Source organism: Pseudorca crassidens, chromosome 7 (genome assembly GCF_039906515.1).
Source record: "Pseudorca crassidens isolate mPseCra1 chromosome 7, mPseCra1.hap1, whole genome shotgun sequence".
In the NCBI taxonomy this organism is placed as follows: Eukaryota; Metazoa; Chordata; class Mammalia; order Artiodactyla; family Delphinidae; genus Pseudorca; species Pseudorca crassidens.
The window spans coordinates 67,984,814-68,003,167 of NC_090302.1; the positions used below are offsets into that span (position 1 = coordinate 67,984,814).

At 43.0% G+C, this 18,354-nt stretch overlaps 1 protein-coding gene across 3 annotated transcripts in view; it reads left to right on the top strand.

The window, feature by feature from the left end:
* The window catches only part of ADAMTSL1 (ADAMTS like 1), a 470,685-nt gene extending 452,676 nt beyond the window's left edge, over positions 1 to 18,009 (top strand). For 2 of the 3 annotated variants that reach the window (XM_067744472.1, XM_067744473.1), the window contains 3 exons: positions 12,775 to 12,884; positions 13,668 to 13,888; positions 15,353 to 18,009. In XM_067744472.1, coding sequence (XP_067600573.1) covers positions 12,775 to 12,884; positions 13,668 to 13,888; positions 15,353 to 15,459 — 438 coding nt within the window. In that variant the 3' untranslated portion in view covers positions 15,460 to 18,009. Of the gene's footprint in view, positions 1 to 10,606; positions 11,190 to 12,774; positions 12,885 to 13,667; positions 13,889 to 15,352 lie in introns of those variants that run through there. The other variant, XM_067744474.1, reaches the window with a different exon arrangement.
* The last annotated feature ends 345 nt before the right edge of the window (positions 18,010 to 18,354 follow it).

The window sequence follows — 18,354 nt, forward strand, 5'->3', positions numbered from 1 at the left end:
TTGAGGAACTGCCATACTGTTCTTTATAGCAGCTATATCATTTTACATTCTCACCATCAGTGCACCAAAGTTCCAATTTTCCCACATCTTCAATGCTTGTTATTTTCTGGGTTTTTGATAGTAGACATCCTAGTGCATGTGAAGTGGTATCTCACTGTGGTTTTGATTTGCATTTCCATAATTACTAGTGATGTTGAACATACTTTCATGTGTGTATTGCCCATTCATACATCTTCTTTAGTGAAATGTCTATTCAAGGCCTTGTGTTTGTTGTTGAGTTGTACTTCTTGGTATATTCTGAATATTAATCCTTTATCAGATTTATGATTTGCAAATATTTTCTCCCATTCTGTAGGTTGCCTTTTCACTCTTTTGGTAGTGTCCATTGATGAAGAAGAGTTTTGAATTATGATGATGTCCAGCTTATCTAATTTTTTCTTGTGGCCTGTGCTTTTAGTGTCATAGTCAAGAAATGATTGCCAAATCTGATACCATGAAGCTCTTCCCCTCTGTTTTCTTCAAACAGTTTTAACGCTTACATTTAAGTCTTTGATCCATTTTGAGACAATTTTTATATGGTGTAAAGTAAGGATCCAGCCTAATTCTTTTGCATGTGGATATTGTTTTGCCAGAACCATTTGTTAAAAAGACTGTCCTTTCCCCATTAAAAGATCTTGGCATACTTCATCTGACTATATATGCAAGTTTGTTTCTAGGCTCTCTATTCTATTCCATTGGGCCACATATCTGTCTGCATGCTAGAACTACACTGTTTTGACTACTCTGAATTTATAGTAAGTTTTAAAATCATGAAGTTTAAGACCTCCAACTTTTTTTTTTCAAGATTGTTTCAGCTATGTGTCTTTAATTTCTTTTTATAGTTTTCCATGTACAAGTCTTTTGCCTCTTTGGTTTATTCCTAGGTATTTTATTCTTAGTGCTATCATAAATGGAATTGTTTTCTTAATTTCCTTTTCAGATTGTTCATCATTCATTTATAGAGGTGCAACTGATTTTTATATGCTGATTTTGTATCCTTCAACTTTGAGTTCATTCATTGGGATTTTAAGGGTTTTTAATGTATCTCTGTGAACGGTGATAATTTTGCTTCTTCTCCTTTCCAACTTGGATGGCTTTTTTCTTTTTTTCTTGGCTAACTGCTCTGAACTTCTAATACTATGTCCAAGAATGCTGAACACTGCATTCTTGTTCCTCATCTTAGGGGAGAAGTTTTTAGCCTTCACTATTGAGGATGATGTTAGTTGTGGGTTTTTCATATATGGTCTTTATTATTTTGAGGTAGCAGTAGTTTCTTTCTACTCCTAGTTTTTTTAGTGTTTTTATCATGAAAGGATGTTGAATTTTGTCAAGTGCTTTTTCTGCATCCGTTGCGATGATCATGTGTTTTTTCCCTTCATTATGCTAATGTGGTATATTATAGTGATTTTCATATGTTGAAACATCCTTACATTCCAAAAATAAATCCTACCTCTTCCTGGTGTTTATTCCTTTTATTATGCTGCTAAATTTGGTTTGCTAGTATTTTGTTCAGGATTTCGTCATCAATAATCAATCAGAAGAGATATTATTCTTTAGTTTTCATTTCTTATAGCAGCTTTGTCTGGCTTTGGTATCAGGGTATTGCTGGCCTCATAGAATGAGTTAGTTAGGGAGTGTTAGTGTTCCCTCCCCTTCAAATTTCAGGAAGAGTTTGAGAAAAATTGATATAAATTATTTTTTTAAATATTGGGTAGAACTCACCAGTGAGGCTTTCTGGTACAGGGCTTTTCTTTGTTGGGAGGTCTTTGATTACTGATTCAATCTCCTTACCACTCATAGGTCTAGTCATACTTTTATTTCTTCATGATTCAGTCTTGGTGGGTTGTATGTTCCTATGAAATTGTCCATTACATCTAGGTTATCCAATTTATTGGTGTATAGTTGGTCATAGTACTCTCATTTAATATTTTTTAAATTTCTATAAAATCAGTAGTAATGTTGACACTTTCATTTCAGATTTTAATAATTTGAATGCTCTATTTTGTTCGTAGTCAATGTAGCTAAAGTTGTCTATTTTGTAGATCTTTAGGGAGAACTAATTTTTGCTTTCCCTGATTTTCTCTGTTTCTCTATTCCTTATCTCCACTCTATCAATCATTTCCTTTCTTCTACTAGCTTTGGGTTTAGTTTGCCCTTCTTATTTCAGTTCCTTAAGGCTAAAGTTAGGTACTTTGAGAGCTTTCTTTTTAATTTTTTATTTTATATTGGAGTATAGTTGATTTACAATGTTGTGTTAGTTTCAGGTATACGGAAAGTGATTCAGTTATACATATACCCATTCTTTTCCACATTCTTTTCCCATAGGTTATTACAGAATATTGATAGAGTTCCTTGTGCTATACAGAAGGTCCTTGTTGGTTATCTATTTTAAATATAGCAGTGTGTACATGTCAATCCCAAACTCCCAATCTATCCCTCCCCCACCCCACCCTTCCCTGCTGGTAACCATAGGTTCATTTTCTAGGTCTGTGAGTCTCTTTCTGTTTAGTAAATAAGTTCATTTGTATCATTTTTAAAGATTCCTCATATAAACAATATCATATGATATTTGTCTTTCTCTGATTTATTCACTTAGTATGATAATCTCCAAATGACATTGCTGCAAATGACATTATTGCTGCAAATGGCATTACTGCTTCTTTTTAATGCTGCAAATGACATATTATTTCCTTCTTTTTAATGTTTGAGTAATATTGCTGCACATGACATTATTTCCTTGTATACTGTATTGCTATAAACTTGATCACGTTTGTGATCAATTTAAGAAAACTGAAATCATATCAAGCATCTTTTTTTGAAACAATGCTATGAGATTAGAAATCAATTACAGAAAAAACACAAACAAATGAAGGCTAAACAATATGCTACTAAACAACCAATGGATCACTGAAGAAATCAAAGAGGAAATCAAAAAATACCTAGAGACAAATGACAACAAAAAAAAACCCTGACAATCCAAAACCTATGGAATGTGGCAAAAGCAGTTCTAAGAGGGAATTTTACAGCAATACAATCCTACCTCAGGAAACAAGAAAAATCTCATGTAAACAACCTAAACTTACACCTAAAGCAACTAGAGAAAGAAGAACAAACAAAACCCAAAGTTAGCAGAAGGAAAGAAATTCATAAACATCAGAGCAGAAATAAATAAATGAAATAGAGATGACTGACAAAACAATAGAAAAGATCAATGAAACTAAAAGCTGGTTCTTTGAGAAGATGAACAAAATTGATAAACCTTTAGCCAGACTGATCAAGAAAAAGAGGGAGAGGCCTCAAATCAATAAAATTAGAAATGAAAAAGGAGAAGCTACAACAGACACCACAGAAATCCAAAGGATCATAAGAGTACTATAAGCAACTCTATGCCATTAAAATGCACAACATAGAAGAAATGGACAAATTCTTAGAAAGGCACACTCTCCCAAAACTGAACCAAGAAGAAATAGAAAAGATGATCAGACCAATCACAAGTGCTGAAATTGAAACGGTGATTTAAAAACTTCCACGAAACAAAAGTCCAAGACCAGACTGCTTCACAGGTGAATTCTATCAAACATTTAGAGAAGAGTTAACACCTGTCCTTCTGGAACTATTCCCAAAAATCACAGAGGAAGGAATACTTCCACACTCATTCTATGAGGTCACCAGCATACCAAAACGAGACAAAGATACCACAAAAGAAAGAAAATTACAGGCCGATATCACTGATGAACATAGATGCAAAAAACCTCACCAAAATACTAGCAATCTGAAGCCAACAGTAAAGGATCGTACACCACGATCAAGTGACATTTATCCCAGGGATGCAAGGATTTTTTCAATATCCTCAAATCAATCAATGTGATACACCACATCAACAAATTGAATAAAAAAACCATGTGATCATCTCAATAGATGCAGAAAAAGCTTCTGATAAAATTCAACACCCATTCATGATTAAAACTCTCCAGAAAGTTCATGATTAAAACTCTCCAGAAAGTGGGCATGGAGGGAACCTACCTCAACATAATAAAGACCACATATGACAAACCCACAGCTAACACCATACTCAGTGGTCAACAACTGAAAGCATTTCCTGTAAGGTTAGGAAGAAGACAAGGGTGTCCTGTCTTGCCACTTTAATTCAACATAATCCTGAAGTCCTAGCTGTGGCAATCAGAGAAGAAAAAGAAAAGGAATCCAAATGGGAAAAGAAGTAAAAATGTCACTATTTGCAGATGACAGGATACTATATATAGAAAATCCTAAAGATGCTACCAGAAAACTATTGGAGCTCATCAATGAATTTGGTAAAGTTGCAGGATACAAAATTCATACACAGAAATCTCTTGCATTCCTATACACTAACAATGAAAGATCAGAATGAGAAATAAGGAAACAATCCCATTTTCCATCTCATCAAAAAGAATAAAATACTTACTTAGGAATAAACCTACCTAAGGAGACCAAAGACCAGTACTCTGAAAACTGTAAAATGCTGATGAAGGAAATCAAAGATGACACAGACAGGTGGAAAGATATACCATGCTCCTGGATTGAAAGAATCAATATTGACAAAATGACTATACTACCCAAGGCAATCTACAGATTCAGTGCAATCCCTATCAAATTACCAATGGCATTCTTCACAGAACTAGTGCAATCCCTATCAAATTACCAATGGCATTCTTCATAGAACTAGAACAAAAAATCTTAAAATTTGTATGGAGACACAAAAGACCCCAAATAGGCAAAACAATCTTCAGAAAGAAAAACGGAGCTGGAGGAATCAGGCTTCCTGTCTTCAGATCATACCAGAAAGTTAGTCATTGAAACAGTATGGTACTGGCACAAAAACAGAAATACAGATCACGGAACAGGAAAGAAAGCCCAGAAATAAACCCACGCATCTATGGTCAATTAATTAGACAATGTAGAAAAGATAGTCTCTTCAATAAGTTGTGCTGGGAAAACTGGACAGCTACATGTAAAAGAATGAAATTAGAAGATTCTCCAACACTATACACAAAAATAAACGGAAAGACTTAAATGTAAGACCAGACACCATAAAACCCTTAGAGGAAAACACAGGCAGAACAGTCTGACATAAATCACAGCAGTATCTTTTTCTATGTCTCCTAGAGTAATCGAAATAAAAACAAAAATAAACAAATGGGACCTAATTAAACTCAAAAACTTTTGTACAGCAAAGGAAACCATAAACAAAATGAAAAGAGAACCCACATAATGGGAGAAAATATTTGCAAACAATGCAACCCACAGGGATTAATCTCCAAAGCACAAAAACAGATCATGGGGCTCAATATTAAAAAAAACAAACAACCCAATCAAACGATGGGCAGAAGACCTAATTAGACATTTCTCCAAAGAACGCATACAGATGGCCAACAGGCACATGAAAGGATGCTCAACATTACTAATTATTAGAGAAATGCAAATCAAAACTACAATGAGATATCGCCTCACACCAACAGAATGGCCATCATCAAAAAGTATAGAAACAATAAATGGTGTGGAGAAAAGGGAACCCTCCTGCACTGTTGGTGGGAATGTAAATTGGTACAAGCACTATAGAGAACAGTATGTGGGTTTCTTAAAAACCTAAAAATAGCACTACCATATTATCCTGCAATCCCACTCCTGGGCATATATCTGGAGAAAACTGCAATTCAAAAACATACATGCACCCCAATATTCATTGCAGCACTACTTACAATAGCCAAGACATGGAAGCAACCTAAATGTCCATCAACAGAGGAATGGATAAAGAAGACGTGGTACATATATACAATGGAATATTATTCAGACGTTAAAAAGAAAGAAAGAATGTCATTTGCAGCAACATGTATGGACCTGGAGATTATCATACTAGGTGAAGTAAATCAGAGAAAGACAAATATCATATGATATTGATTATATGAGGAATCTTTAAAAATGATACAAATGAACTTATTTACTAAACAGAAACAGACTTAGAAAATGAACCTATGGTTACCGGGGGGAAGGGTGGGGTGGGGGAGGGATAGATTGGGAGTTTGGGATTGACATGTACACACTGCTATATTTAAAATAGATAACCAACAAGGACCTTCTGTATAGCACAGGAAACTCTACTCAATATTCTGTAATAACCTATGGGAAAAGAATGTGAAAAAGAATGGGTACATGTATAACTGAATCACTTTCTGTATACCTGAAACTAACACAACATTGTAAATCAACTATACTCCAATATAAAATAAATTTTTAAAATTAAACTATTTAAAAATAGATAAACAAGAAGGACCTACTGTATAGCCCAGGGAACTATATTCAATATCTTGTAATAACCTATAATGGAAAAGAATATGAAAAATTATATATATATACATATATGAATCACTTTGCTGTATACCAGAAACACAACATTAAGTCAACTATACTTCAATTTTTAAAATACATTAAAAATAATAAAGTGAGTCTCTTGTAGATAGATTGCCAATCTATGCCTTTTGATTGGAGAGGCTTGTGTTTTCCATTTACATTTAAAGTAATTACTGATAAGGAAGGACTTACTTTTCCCACTGTTATTTGTCTTAGGTGTCTTATAGCTTCCCCCATTCATTACCTTCATTACTGCCTTCTTTAGTGTTTAGCTGATGTTTTGGTTTTGGGGTTTTTTTTGAGTATAGTCTGTAGGTATTTAATTTGTCGTTGCTGTTGGAATTACATATAACATTCTAAAGGTATAACAATCTAGTTTTAATTTATAGCAACTTAACTTCAACCACACACACAAACTCTATTCCTATAGAGCTCTGTCCCCTTTCCTATATGTTAATAATATAAAAGTTACATCTTTATACATTGCATATCCACTTACAGATACATAATCATTTTTTAATGCATTTTGTCATTTAAATCCTATAGAGAATAAAAAGTGGAGTTACATACCAAAAGTATAATACTAATTTTTATATTTGCTCATGTTTTTACATTTGCTCATGTATTTACATTTGCTGGCAATCTTTATATCTTATGGCTTGGAGTTACTGTCTTGCATCCTTTCATTTTAACCTGAGGGTCTCCCATGTTTCTTATAGTCAGGTATAGTGGTAATAAACTCCCTCTCATCTTATCTGCAAATATCTTAAGTTCACCCTCATTTTTGAACGACAGTTTCACTGGATATAGAATTCTAGGTACACAGTTTGTTTTTTTTCTTTTCAGCACTTTAAAGATATAATTCTCCTACCACCTTCTGGCCTGCAAGGGTTCTGCTGAGAAATCATCTGCTAATCTTTTTGAGGATCCCTTGTACCTGATGAGTCTGTCTTGTTGATTTCAAGATTCTTTGTGTTTATTTGTAAGACAATTTCATTATACTGTATCTCAGTGTGGTTCCCTTTGAGTTTATTCTACGTGGAATTTGTTGAGCTTTTCGGATTTTTAGATTTGTATCTTTCATCAAATTTGGGAAATGTTTGGCAATTATTTCTTCAAATGATCTTGCTGCCCCTTTCTCTCTCCCTCCTTCTTCTGGGACTCCTACATGTGTATATGTTGGTCCCATTGTCATGTCTTTTCTTTCAGCTCATTAGACTCAATAATTTCAATTGTCCTGTTTTCAGGTTTGCTAATTGTTTATTCTGTGTACTCAAACCTGCTGTTGAACTCTGCTAGTGAAATTTTCAATTCAGATATTGTATTTTTTAGCTCCACAATTTGTTTAGTTTCTTTTTATAATTACTAACTCTTTGTTAATATCATTTTTTCTGATTTCCTTTAGTTCTTTATTCATGTTTTTCTTTAGATCTTTTAACATGTTTATGATGGTTGTTTTAAAGTCTTTGTTTAATACATTTGATGCCCTGCTTCTTTAGGGCTGGTTCTGCCACTTCACTTTCTTCCTTGAATGGGCCATGATTTCCTGTTTCTTTGAAGTGCATATGATTTATTCTTGGAAATTGGGCATTGAAAAAAAGACATCTCTCCCAGTCTTTGAATATACTTTCTCTGTGCCTGTGCACACCTTCACTGCTTAACTGGGTGTTCTCTGAACCTCGGGATCAGCCTGAGATGAAAGCTTAAGGTCTTCTCAGATCTTTCCTGAGCATATGTCTTGCCTGGGCCTGCTTGTGACTTTCAGAATTCCCCTTTATATATGGCTGCTTTCGAATGTCTTAATTTCCAAGATGGTCTCACCTCAGGTTGTCCCCAGGGCCTTAGGTGGTCTATTGCATGTCTCCATCTGTAATCTCCTGCCCCAAGTGTCTGTAGTCCCCTTGCAGCTTTCACAAGTAGCGGCTGCCACTTGATACCTGAGTTAGATGAGACAGAGACCAGTCCTTCAGGTAGCCCTCTGACAGACAGGATAGAACATTACATACTGCAAATAGGATCTTCTCTGCTCCCTACAGATGGTGGGAGGAAAATGGGCTACTGCTGCCTCTAGACCAAAACTGCCATGCTATATATACCGAGAAGAACCATAATTCAAAAACATACAGGTACCACAGTGTTCACTGCAGCACTATTTACGATAGCTAGGACATGGAAGCAACCTAAATGTCCATCAACAGATGACTGGATAAAGATGATGTGGCACATATATACAATGGAATATTACTCAGCCATAAAAAAGAATGAAATTGAGTTAGTTATTTGTAGTGAGGTGGATGGAGCTAGAGTCTGTCATGCAAAGTTAGTCAGAAAGAGAAAAACAAATACCATATGCTAACGCATATATATGGAATCTAAAAAAATGGTACTGATGAACCTAGGGGCAGGAATAAAGGCATAGAGAACAGACTTGAGGACATGGCAGGGTGAGGGCGGGGCGGAGGGGAAGCTAGGACAAAGTAAGAGAGTAGCATTGACATATATACACTAACAAATGTAAAATCGATAGCTAGTGAGAAGCTGCTTCATAGCACGGGAAGATCAGCTCGGTGCTTTGTGATGACCTAGAGGGGTGGGATAGGGAGGGTGGGAGGGAGGCTCAAGAAGGAGGGGATATGGGGACATATGTATGCATATGGCTGATTCACTCTGTTGTATAGCAGAAACTAACACAACATTGTAAAGCAATTATACTCCAATAAAGATGGGGGGCAATTTTCTTTATTGGGCACTTGCTAGGTTGCTGTAGACCTTTGACTTTTACAGAATTCCTATAAGATTAGTTCAGCCAGTTTCCAGTTGCTTTTTGATATTTCTGTGTGTGAATGAGGACTTAGAGCTACCTAGTCTGCCATTTTGCTGATGTCTTTTGACCACAACTGGGAATTCTTGAAGGAGTGATATGTCTCCGGGAGCCCTATTTCTTCCACTCTCATTTGTTTCTCTACTCATTGCTGGTTTGACTTCAGTGCCAATTGCCACACTGAAACTGCCCTTCACAGGGTCACCAGTGCAGCCTATAAGTCAGGTTCCATTGGGTACTGCCAATTCTTACTCTATCTTGTTTGTTCTTTTTGACACATTTTGATACTACTGACCCTTTTTCCTTTCTGGAAACTCCTTTGTTGGTCTCTGTGAATACATTTTCTAAGTTCTTTTTTTTCTCCTTTCCTGCAGTTTAATTCCTTTTTTTCTCCTCTTCCTGCAGTGTCCCTCAGGGTTCTGCCCTAAGCCTTTTCATCTCATGCTTTCCCTCCCCTTGGGTTATACTACCTATGACTCCTAGCCACCACTGGTCTACTGAAGACTTTCAAATGGATAGCGTTTAGCACAGCTCTCTTTTAAGTCACAGATCTATACATCCACCTGCTTAATGAACATATATATTTGGATATTTCACAAACATCTCATACAAAACATCTTCAAAACAAATTCTTACCTTTATGTTCAGTCCATAAACCCGAGACTCATCTTAGCTCCCTCCCTGTCTTTTATCCCTGTCAAGGCACCACTGAAGCCATGCGAATCATACTTTCATAGAATCTCCTCTCCATTTCCATTGCCCAGTGCCTTCATTTTGATCAGCAAAATTTGTTACCTAGATTACTTTCTCCAGTCTATTCACTTTCCAATTCAATTACTGTACTGCTGACAGAATAATCTTTTTAAAGAGTAACTCTGATCGTGACACTCCCACTTAAAAACCTTTCTAGGTGCCTCCCCTCCCCCACCCCAACAAAGTGGCATTCATAAGAAAATCCAAACTCCTCAGACAGCAAACTCCTCAGACAGCTTACAATATTTCTCATGATCTGGCACATGTTTTACAGCCACATTTATAATTCTACCTCTCATATAATTCTCCTGCAAACATTCCAGGGCTGTTTTTGCCATCATTCTTTCACATACGCTTTTATGGAACACATTCCCTACCCAAGACAGGTGCCTCATAAATGTATGTTGGATTAAAAGAAGAATGTTGAATTATTACATGAAGCCAGGTTGTTAGAACTGAGAAGGTGGTCTTAGTTCTACTTAGACTAAAACCAGCATGGTTTTCAAAGACTTCAAAGAGGTAGGAAGATGAAGGAATAGATCTTTGAATGACACTCTTCCAAAAGGATTTTCTTGTCAGAAACTATTATCATTTTCATTCTTACAGGAGTGGAATATGGAGGTTTGGTGGGCATCTATAGTTTGAATCACATCCCAACAATATATCACCAATGCAAAAATATTAAAAGGGGGGCTTCCCTGGTGGTGCAGTGGTTGAGAGTCTGCCTGCCAATGCAGGGGACACAGGTTCGAGCCCTGGTCCGGGAAGATCCCACATGCCGTGAAGCAGCTAAGCCCGTGTGCCACAACTAATGAGCCTGCAAGCCACAACTACTGAGCCTGCGTGCCTAGAGCCCATGCTCCACAATGAGAAGCCACCGCCATGAGAAGCCTGTGCACCACAATGAAGAGTAGCCCCAGCTCGCCGCAACTAGAGAAAGCCTGAGCACAGCAACAAAGACCCAACGCAGCCAAAAATGAAATAAATTTATAAAAAATTATATTAAAAGGATTTTGAGATCAAGCAGTTCCCTGTAATTTGTAATGCCTCAAGCCTTGCTACTCTTTAAAGTGTGGTCCATGGACCAATAACATTGGCGTTCCCTGAGAGCTTTTAGAAATTCAGCATGGATGAATTAAGATGGGTGAACAGAGTGAGAAATTCAACAAAGTGATGATAGAAAATATTAAAAAGTACCAAATAGGGCTTCCCTGGTGGCGCAGTGGTTGAGAGTCCGCCTGCCGATTCAGGGGACACGGGTTCGTGCCCCGGTCCGGGAACATCCCGCATGCCGCGGAGCGGCTGGGCCCGTGAGCCATGGCCGCTGGGCCTGCGCGTCTGGAGCCTGTGCTCCACAGCGGGAGAGGCCACAACAGTGAGAGGCCCACGTACCGCAAAAAAAAAAAAAAAAAAAGTACCAAATAGAAGTCAGAGCTGAAGAACACATTAACTGAAAATTGTTAAGGTGTTCAACAACAGACTACATGAAGCAAACGAAGGCTCAGTGAATTAGAAGTCAGGGCAGTGGAACTCACCTAATCAGAGAAGGAAAAAAAGTGATGCTAGATTAAAGGGCTTGCGTTACATAGGTCCCAGAAGGAAAAGAAAGTGAGAAAGGGGCAGAAATCCTGTTTGAAGAAATACTGAAAGATTCCCTAACCTGGGGAAGGAACGAGACACCCAGCTCCAGGGCTCCAAATAGGGCTCCAAATAAGATGAACACAAAGAGATCATAAATAATCCCACATATATACGGTCAAAAAGAATGAAATCTTGCCATTTGCGACAACATGAACGGACCTCAAGGGCATTACGCTAAGTTAGAGAAGTCATACAGAGAGAGACAAATACCATATGATCTCTCTTATATGTGGAATATTTTTTTTTTAAAAAAAAAAGCAAGCTCGTAGATACAGAGAACAGATTGGTGTTGCCAGAGGCGCGGGTGGGGTGTGGAAATAATGGGTGAAGGGCTCAAAGACTAAAAAAATAAATGTTACACAAAACAGGATTGCTGCTTATAATTTTAAGGGTCAACAGCTCCCCTGTGGACCCCTAGGAGTCCAGATACTTCCACGTTTAAGAGCCCTTGCTCTAAAGTGACCTCCGAGGGATGTCTGTCCCTTTACCCTACTCAAATAGCAGATGTTTCGTATTTTACAGACACCATCGTTGGTGGCGGGTTTTGCCACGATGGTCTGGCTCTGCCAGCCCTGGGGAGAGCTTAACCATCTCCACGAGCATGGACTAACTATACACACCTAAGTCTACCTTTGTTCAGCCACCCTGGGTTTATCCTGGAGAAAATGAAACCAAAGAAAGGAAAGAAATCATGGACTTGGTTTCTTGGACGAATTTTGCAAGAAAACAATAAACCAAATTACCCTCTGGACTGAAGGAGGGAAGGAAGAGGGGCTTATTTAGAGGTGTTCAACTCTAAAGCTTACCACCACATTCCTAGTCCATTATGCCAAGATTCACCTTCCATATGGTTACTCTGGGAGGGGGCTGACATCTCTGACTGGCTCTATACTGCCATTAGCCATTTGCTAGCAGAATACTCACAGACCACAGCAAAGCTAACCCTCCCACTATGGACTAAGCAAAAATGTGCTGGTGGATATCCTTTAAGTTGGTGTAAAGAGGGGCAAGATAAGTGATCTCAGGGCCTCAAACAAGCCCCTGCACAAGGATCTTTTGCCCCACGCAGCCTGGGCATTGCAGCCTGTCCTGTGACTCGGCTAACGTGTATGCCACCTGTTTCTGCTTCCCAGTGCAACGGGCCTTGCGTCGGGCCTCGCCTCGCCGTGCAGCACAGACAAGTCTTCTGTCAGACCCGGGATGGCATCACCTTACCATCAGAGCAGTGCAGCGCCCTTCCGAGGTAAGAGAGAGCCATGGACTGCCTTTTCCCAGGCCCTGTGTCAATAGCACGGAAAGACGGTGGTAAGTAAACGTTTCTCCTCCAACCTTCCATGGTCCCAGCGGTCACCTCCATTCTCCCCAGGTCACTGGCCTCCTAGAGGTAGATGGCTCAGTGGTGGCCTCGTGCTTACTGAATGGGCCAGGCTGGGCTTTCCCCTTTCGGAGATGGAGAGAGAATGCAGAGGATGCTGTTCCTCTGAGGAGGCCTGATGGCACAAGAGACCCGTGCTGGCTACAGGGTGGGCAGGAGGTCAGGTCCACAAAGTGGGCACCAGACCCCAAGGGCTCCACCAGCCTCTCACTCTTGTCCACCTCCCTCTAGAAGTTATGCTGAGACCCCTGTCCCCAGGTCTCAGCCTACCATTCCTATCCAGCCCCCAGCCCCTGTCATCCTTCCTTCCCTTGGGGAGAGGGCTCATCACCCCCCTCGCTAAGGTCCCCACCCCTGAGAGCGGCTCTGCCGTCCCCCACCCCGGTAGAGCTCATTCTCAGGTCATGCAGTGACACGGACATTGTAGAGATGAGCAGACAGAGGCCCAGTTAGAGGAAGGGGTCTTCTAAGACCCTACAGCCGTTCAGTAACAGAGATCAGAACCCAGGGCTGGCAGCGCCGGGAGTTCTGAGAACTGTGAGTCCTCAGGGATACCTGAGATTTTGGGGTTTCCAGCACTGTTTTCACATCAGCTCCCCTGATTCATCCCCCAGAGAGGCAGACCCTAATCCTGCCACCCTCCTACCACAGGCCCGTGAGCACCCAGAACTGCTGGTCCGAAGCCTGCAGCGTACACTGGAGGGTCAGCCTGTGGACCCTGTGCACGGCGACCTGCGGCAACTACGGCTTCCAGTCCCGGCGCGTGGAGTGCGTGCACGCCCGCACCAACAAGGCAGTGCCCGAGCACCTGTGCTCCTGGGGGCCCCGGCCCACCAACTGGCAGCGCTGCAACATCACCCCGTGTGAAAACAGTACGTTCCAACCCCACAGAGCCTTCTGCAGATTCCCCACGAGGCGTCAGGTGCAGCGGGCAGTCCCCGGAACTCAGCCTGAGCATAGGGCAGTGGACCAGCTTTCCCAAGGATCCTGAGCTAGGGCTGGAGCTGTTTATTTTCAGAGGGTGCATGGGTGCATGCAGGCGAGCAAAGGTGCATGCGAGGATATGTGTCCAGGCCACAAGAGATGGCTGGGTGTGGCCCAAGGGCTCCATCCTGGCCCCTGAGACAGCCAGGTGCCTTTGGCCAAGTGCTGGGTGAAATCAGCCTCCAGCTCACCTACGGGAGTCTGGCTGGTACCCAGAGGGGACAACTAAACAATGGCTCTTGGGGAGAAAGCACTGTTTGCGCCCAAGCAGCACACAGAGCACCTCCCGCTCAGCCAACCCTGCACCCATCACGGCTCTGCGTCTCACAGAACGAGGACCTGCCGACCCCCACCCTCCTTCGCAGCCCCGTGGGCACCAACCGGTCTGTGCAGGAGCCACACCTGGGATCTGATACTCATTCACTCCCTCTTCCCTCAAGTCTAGACCCCTCCTCCTTAGCCCAGCACCAGCGTTTGTATCCCCATTGGGTGAGGATCTATTTTTTTCTCCCTCTGGACCCAAAACAAATTGGAGGTGCTTCTCCACAGGGAAGGAGACAAAGCATGAAGCAAAGAAAAGGGAATTTTTAAATGTTGCTGTGCCGTTTCCCCTGCAAACAGGGCCACACTGAGCCTCAGATTCCCCATGCTGAGCACGTGCCATGTAGGCAAACAGTGCCAGTCCTCTTTCTACACAGGGTGGGATCGTATATGTCCTCTCATGTGATGCTGACCCATCTCTGTCAGCTCCCCATGCTCAGGACCACCGTTCCACGAAAGTAGTTCAGACTTACTATATTAACCACAGGTGTCCACGGCCCGAATCCACGTCAGCCTGTGCCAATACCGAACTAGGACGCCACGGCGCTCTGGTAGGCACGGTGGGGGGAAGGGGTAGAGAGGCTCGGGAGAGAGGACGAGCAATGAAGCTTCACGGGGGAAAGGAAGGCTCGCGTTACAGGGAGTGAAGCCACCAGACAGGTCCTCACTTGCACACCACCCCGAAGTGGAGCAGAATTTAGTCCTTCTGGGAAGCAGCTCAAGGAGGAAAAGCATCAATCAGTCAGACACTCAAACGCCATGGGAAAAGGGCCCCCTGCCCAGGAGGTGAGGCGGTCCTGAGCGCCTTCAGGAAGGAAGGGGGCTATCGGTATTCGGCCCCCAGTCGCAGCCTGAGCTGCCCCCATGGTTGGCAGCCTGGGGAACAAGTGGCCAAGCTCCACCAGAGCAAGGCCAGCCCAGAGGCCTCCAGCACGGGTGTCTGGTGCCCAAGGCAGACCCCAGGAGGCACCCGGTGGCCACGGCTGTTACCGAGCCTCCGTTTCACCTCTCCTTTCTGTCCCCTTTCCCAGTGGAGTGCAGAGATACCACCAGGTACTGTGAGAAGGTGAAACAGCTGAAACTCTGCCAACTCAGCCAGTTCAAATCTCGCTGCTGTGGGACTTGCGGCAAAGCGTGAAGACAGGATGCGGGGAGAACGCTACCCTGGCAGCACGGAGGACTCACGCAACCACCTTGGACAGAACTTAAGCTTTCTTCGTTTTATTTATTTATTTCCCCCTCTCCACCCTCCACCACACACACCCTCGTCAACCTCCTCCCTTGCCCTTCCCCCTCCCCAGACATGAGGACCCCAGCATGTCTTCTCTCTCAGTTAGCTGGAGGACAGAATGAGGGGACAGGACAAGGACGGAGGTCTAACGGAGGTTGCAGAGCAGACTGGGCCAGACAGAAAGAGCTCCCTGGAAGAGCCAGCTCCCTCCCCAACCTGGGTCCCAGGGAGACCTAGGAAGAGGCCAGCGCAGCCCCCCCGGGGCCAGCAGGGAGCCAGAGCCACGGTAGACGGGAGAGAGAGGCAGAAGGGGAGGGTGCCAGAGGGTTTGTGAAGCATCGGTACTGACTCCGGACAGCCAACAGCATCTCTCCTGGCAGGAGATCGTTAAGGCAGGGGAGGGAGGGAGGACACCATCCATGCTGAGAACCCAGCCCAGGACTCAGCTCTTCCAGTGAGGGGCACAGAGCAATGAGAACTCAAACCACGGTGGAGGTAAAGGGGAGCCAATCCAAGTAGGCCTAAAGCGCACAGCGATGCAGAAAACGAAGTGGGGAAGGAAGGGACAGAAGCACAAAGAAGCCTGTGCGAGTTCCTGAGAGGGGGAGCGAAGGGGATAGGGGAGCGAGCGGGCAGCCACACGAGGCTCTGAACCACGAGCCCGAGTGCCTGGTGTACCAGTGCAGGCTCAGGGGAGTCTGCGGTGCTCAGCTCTGCTGCGCCCAAGAAGGCACAGCCCTGGGGCCCGGGCCGCGTGCAGGAGGTATGCCCTCCCTGCAGCGGAGAGGGGTCCCCGAGCGAGCCGCTCTGTGAACTGCTGCCCCTTCCCCCCATGGCAGAGCTGGTGAGACAGCGGCGGGGCCTAGCTGCGCAGTCAGGCCACCCCTGGCGTCTCCGAACCAAGCATCCCCCAGCCCGGAACGAACTGCTGACCTGGGCCAGGGTGTTTCGCTCATGAGTAGGCTGGGTTTCCTGCCTATATGGTTTTTACTGCTCCACCCGAGTGAGGGCCAAGGACTGGGGTCAGCTGGCCAAAAACCAACCCACTATTCAAGTTGCCAGGGTATCCATCAGACGAGAGCGACCCGGGCACCCGTGGAACCGCAGGCTTGCGTGGGCCCCTCCCGGGGCACGGCGACGGCTGCCCTGTATTCAGACAACAGGCCGGGGAGGGGCGATGGGGCACAGAGGCAAAGCCAAAGGGTAACTAAAGCTTCCCAGACGCTCCTCAAAGGCTTTTCAACCCATTCCCTCCACACAGTGATACTCTGAACTCTACCAGAATTAAAATACATTGGTTTTGCTAACTCAGTGGGCAAAGCGGCATACACACTCCAGTAATGCCCGTCAGCTACAGTAACGTGGCTGCAGCAAAGTGGCAAAACTGAAAATTTGGGACATCGTGGCTCATTGTCAATGAAAGTGCTCACTCAGCGGAGCGGTTTGGGGGCGAGTGATTTTGGCCTGCGCCCCCCAATCCCAGTGGCCACCATTTAGTAGCAGCTGGGGCAGAGCAGGGTGGCCGGAGTCACTCACCCCTCAGCCGAACCGCCCCCTCACATACAGACTCGCAAAACGTCACACACCTCGGGGCCACCACTGACATCAGGGCTGCATTTTCTAGCCAGCCTGGAAGTACAAGTTAGTGGGGGAGACATTATGCTTTGTGTTCTCCCCAGGTGAGCTATGGACAGTTAAGGTAGTTCTTTCTTCCTCACCACAATAATGGGCTCTAAGAAATCATGTTCCTAAAAATCAGTGTAATGTTTATTTAAAATAAAAGAGAATGTTTTCTATGTATATCTTTTGTGAATATTTATTAGGATTTCCTGTATAAAAAAGTGCAATATTAATAATTGTACATTGTCTTCCAGAAAAAAAAACAAAATATTTGGGGGACTTTTTATTAACTTCCTGCAGTTGTGTTCCTGTAAACTCGGTGGTGATTATTGTATTGTTCCTATTTTTAATAGAACCTGATGTTTAACTCTGGATCCATTCGCTGTGTACAGAATACATTGTAAAAGCTAGCACAGGATGACAGGGCAATAAGAGGGGATTCGTTTGTGACACAATAGTTATGCATGGAATGTGCAAGACAGATTCCATACTACTACTAATGTGGTTGATACTATCTAGCTCAATAGCTATGGAAAACCAATGGCCAATATTTACATTTCCTAAATAGCAGGTGTCCTCCAGCTCCACCACGTGTCGGGTTGTAGCAGGTGGAGGTGGGTTTCAGAGTGAGCTTGGAGGACCTAGGTTTGGGGCGGGCAGCAGCGTGCTCCTTGCATGAGATGAATGTACATTTACTGTCTGTTCTGTGAATTGTGACTCGGCAGCACCAGAAGATTATTAGGGCTGCCGAAGAATGTGGAAGGCAGCACTTCCTCCCCTAAAACACAAAACTCTATTTATATTTTTTGTACAGATAATACAGCTTATTTATTTAAATCTTGTCGTCCGAGTCTCTATTAAGCTCAGCCTTCCTATCTTGTTTTGGGCAGGGGGGTGAGGCTGGTTCCCAGTCACTTATGTGAGTTTGGCTAAAATGGAAGAATCGCAGTTTGCAGCTTTGCATGGGAAGCTGGGGGCCATGAACCCAGAGGAGCTAGATGTGCACAAATTGAGGCTTACTGCTGTCTTTGACAATCATCTCATTTATGACCCTGTGTGTCAGCAGACCTCGGAGAGATGGAGGATTTGGTTCCAGACCACGGCAGTAAAGCAGATATCACAATAAAGGAATTCCCACGAAGGTTTTGGTTTCGCAGTGCATATAAAAAGTATGTTTACACT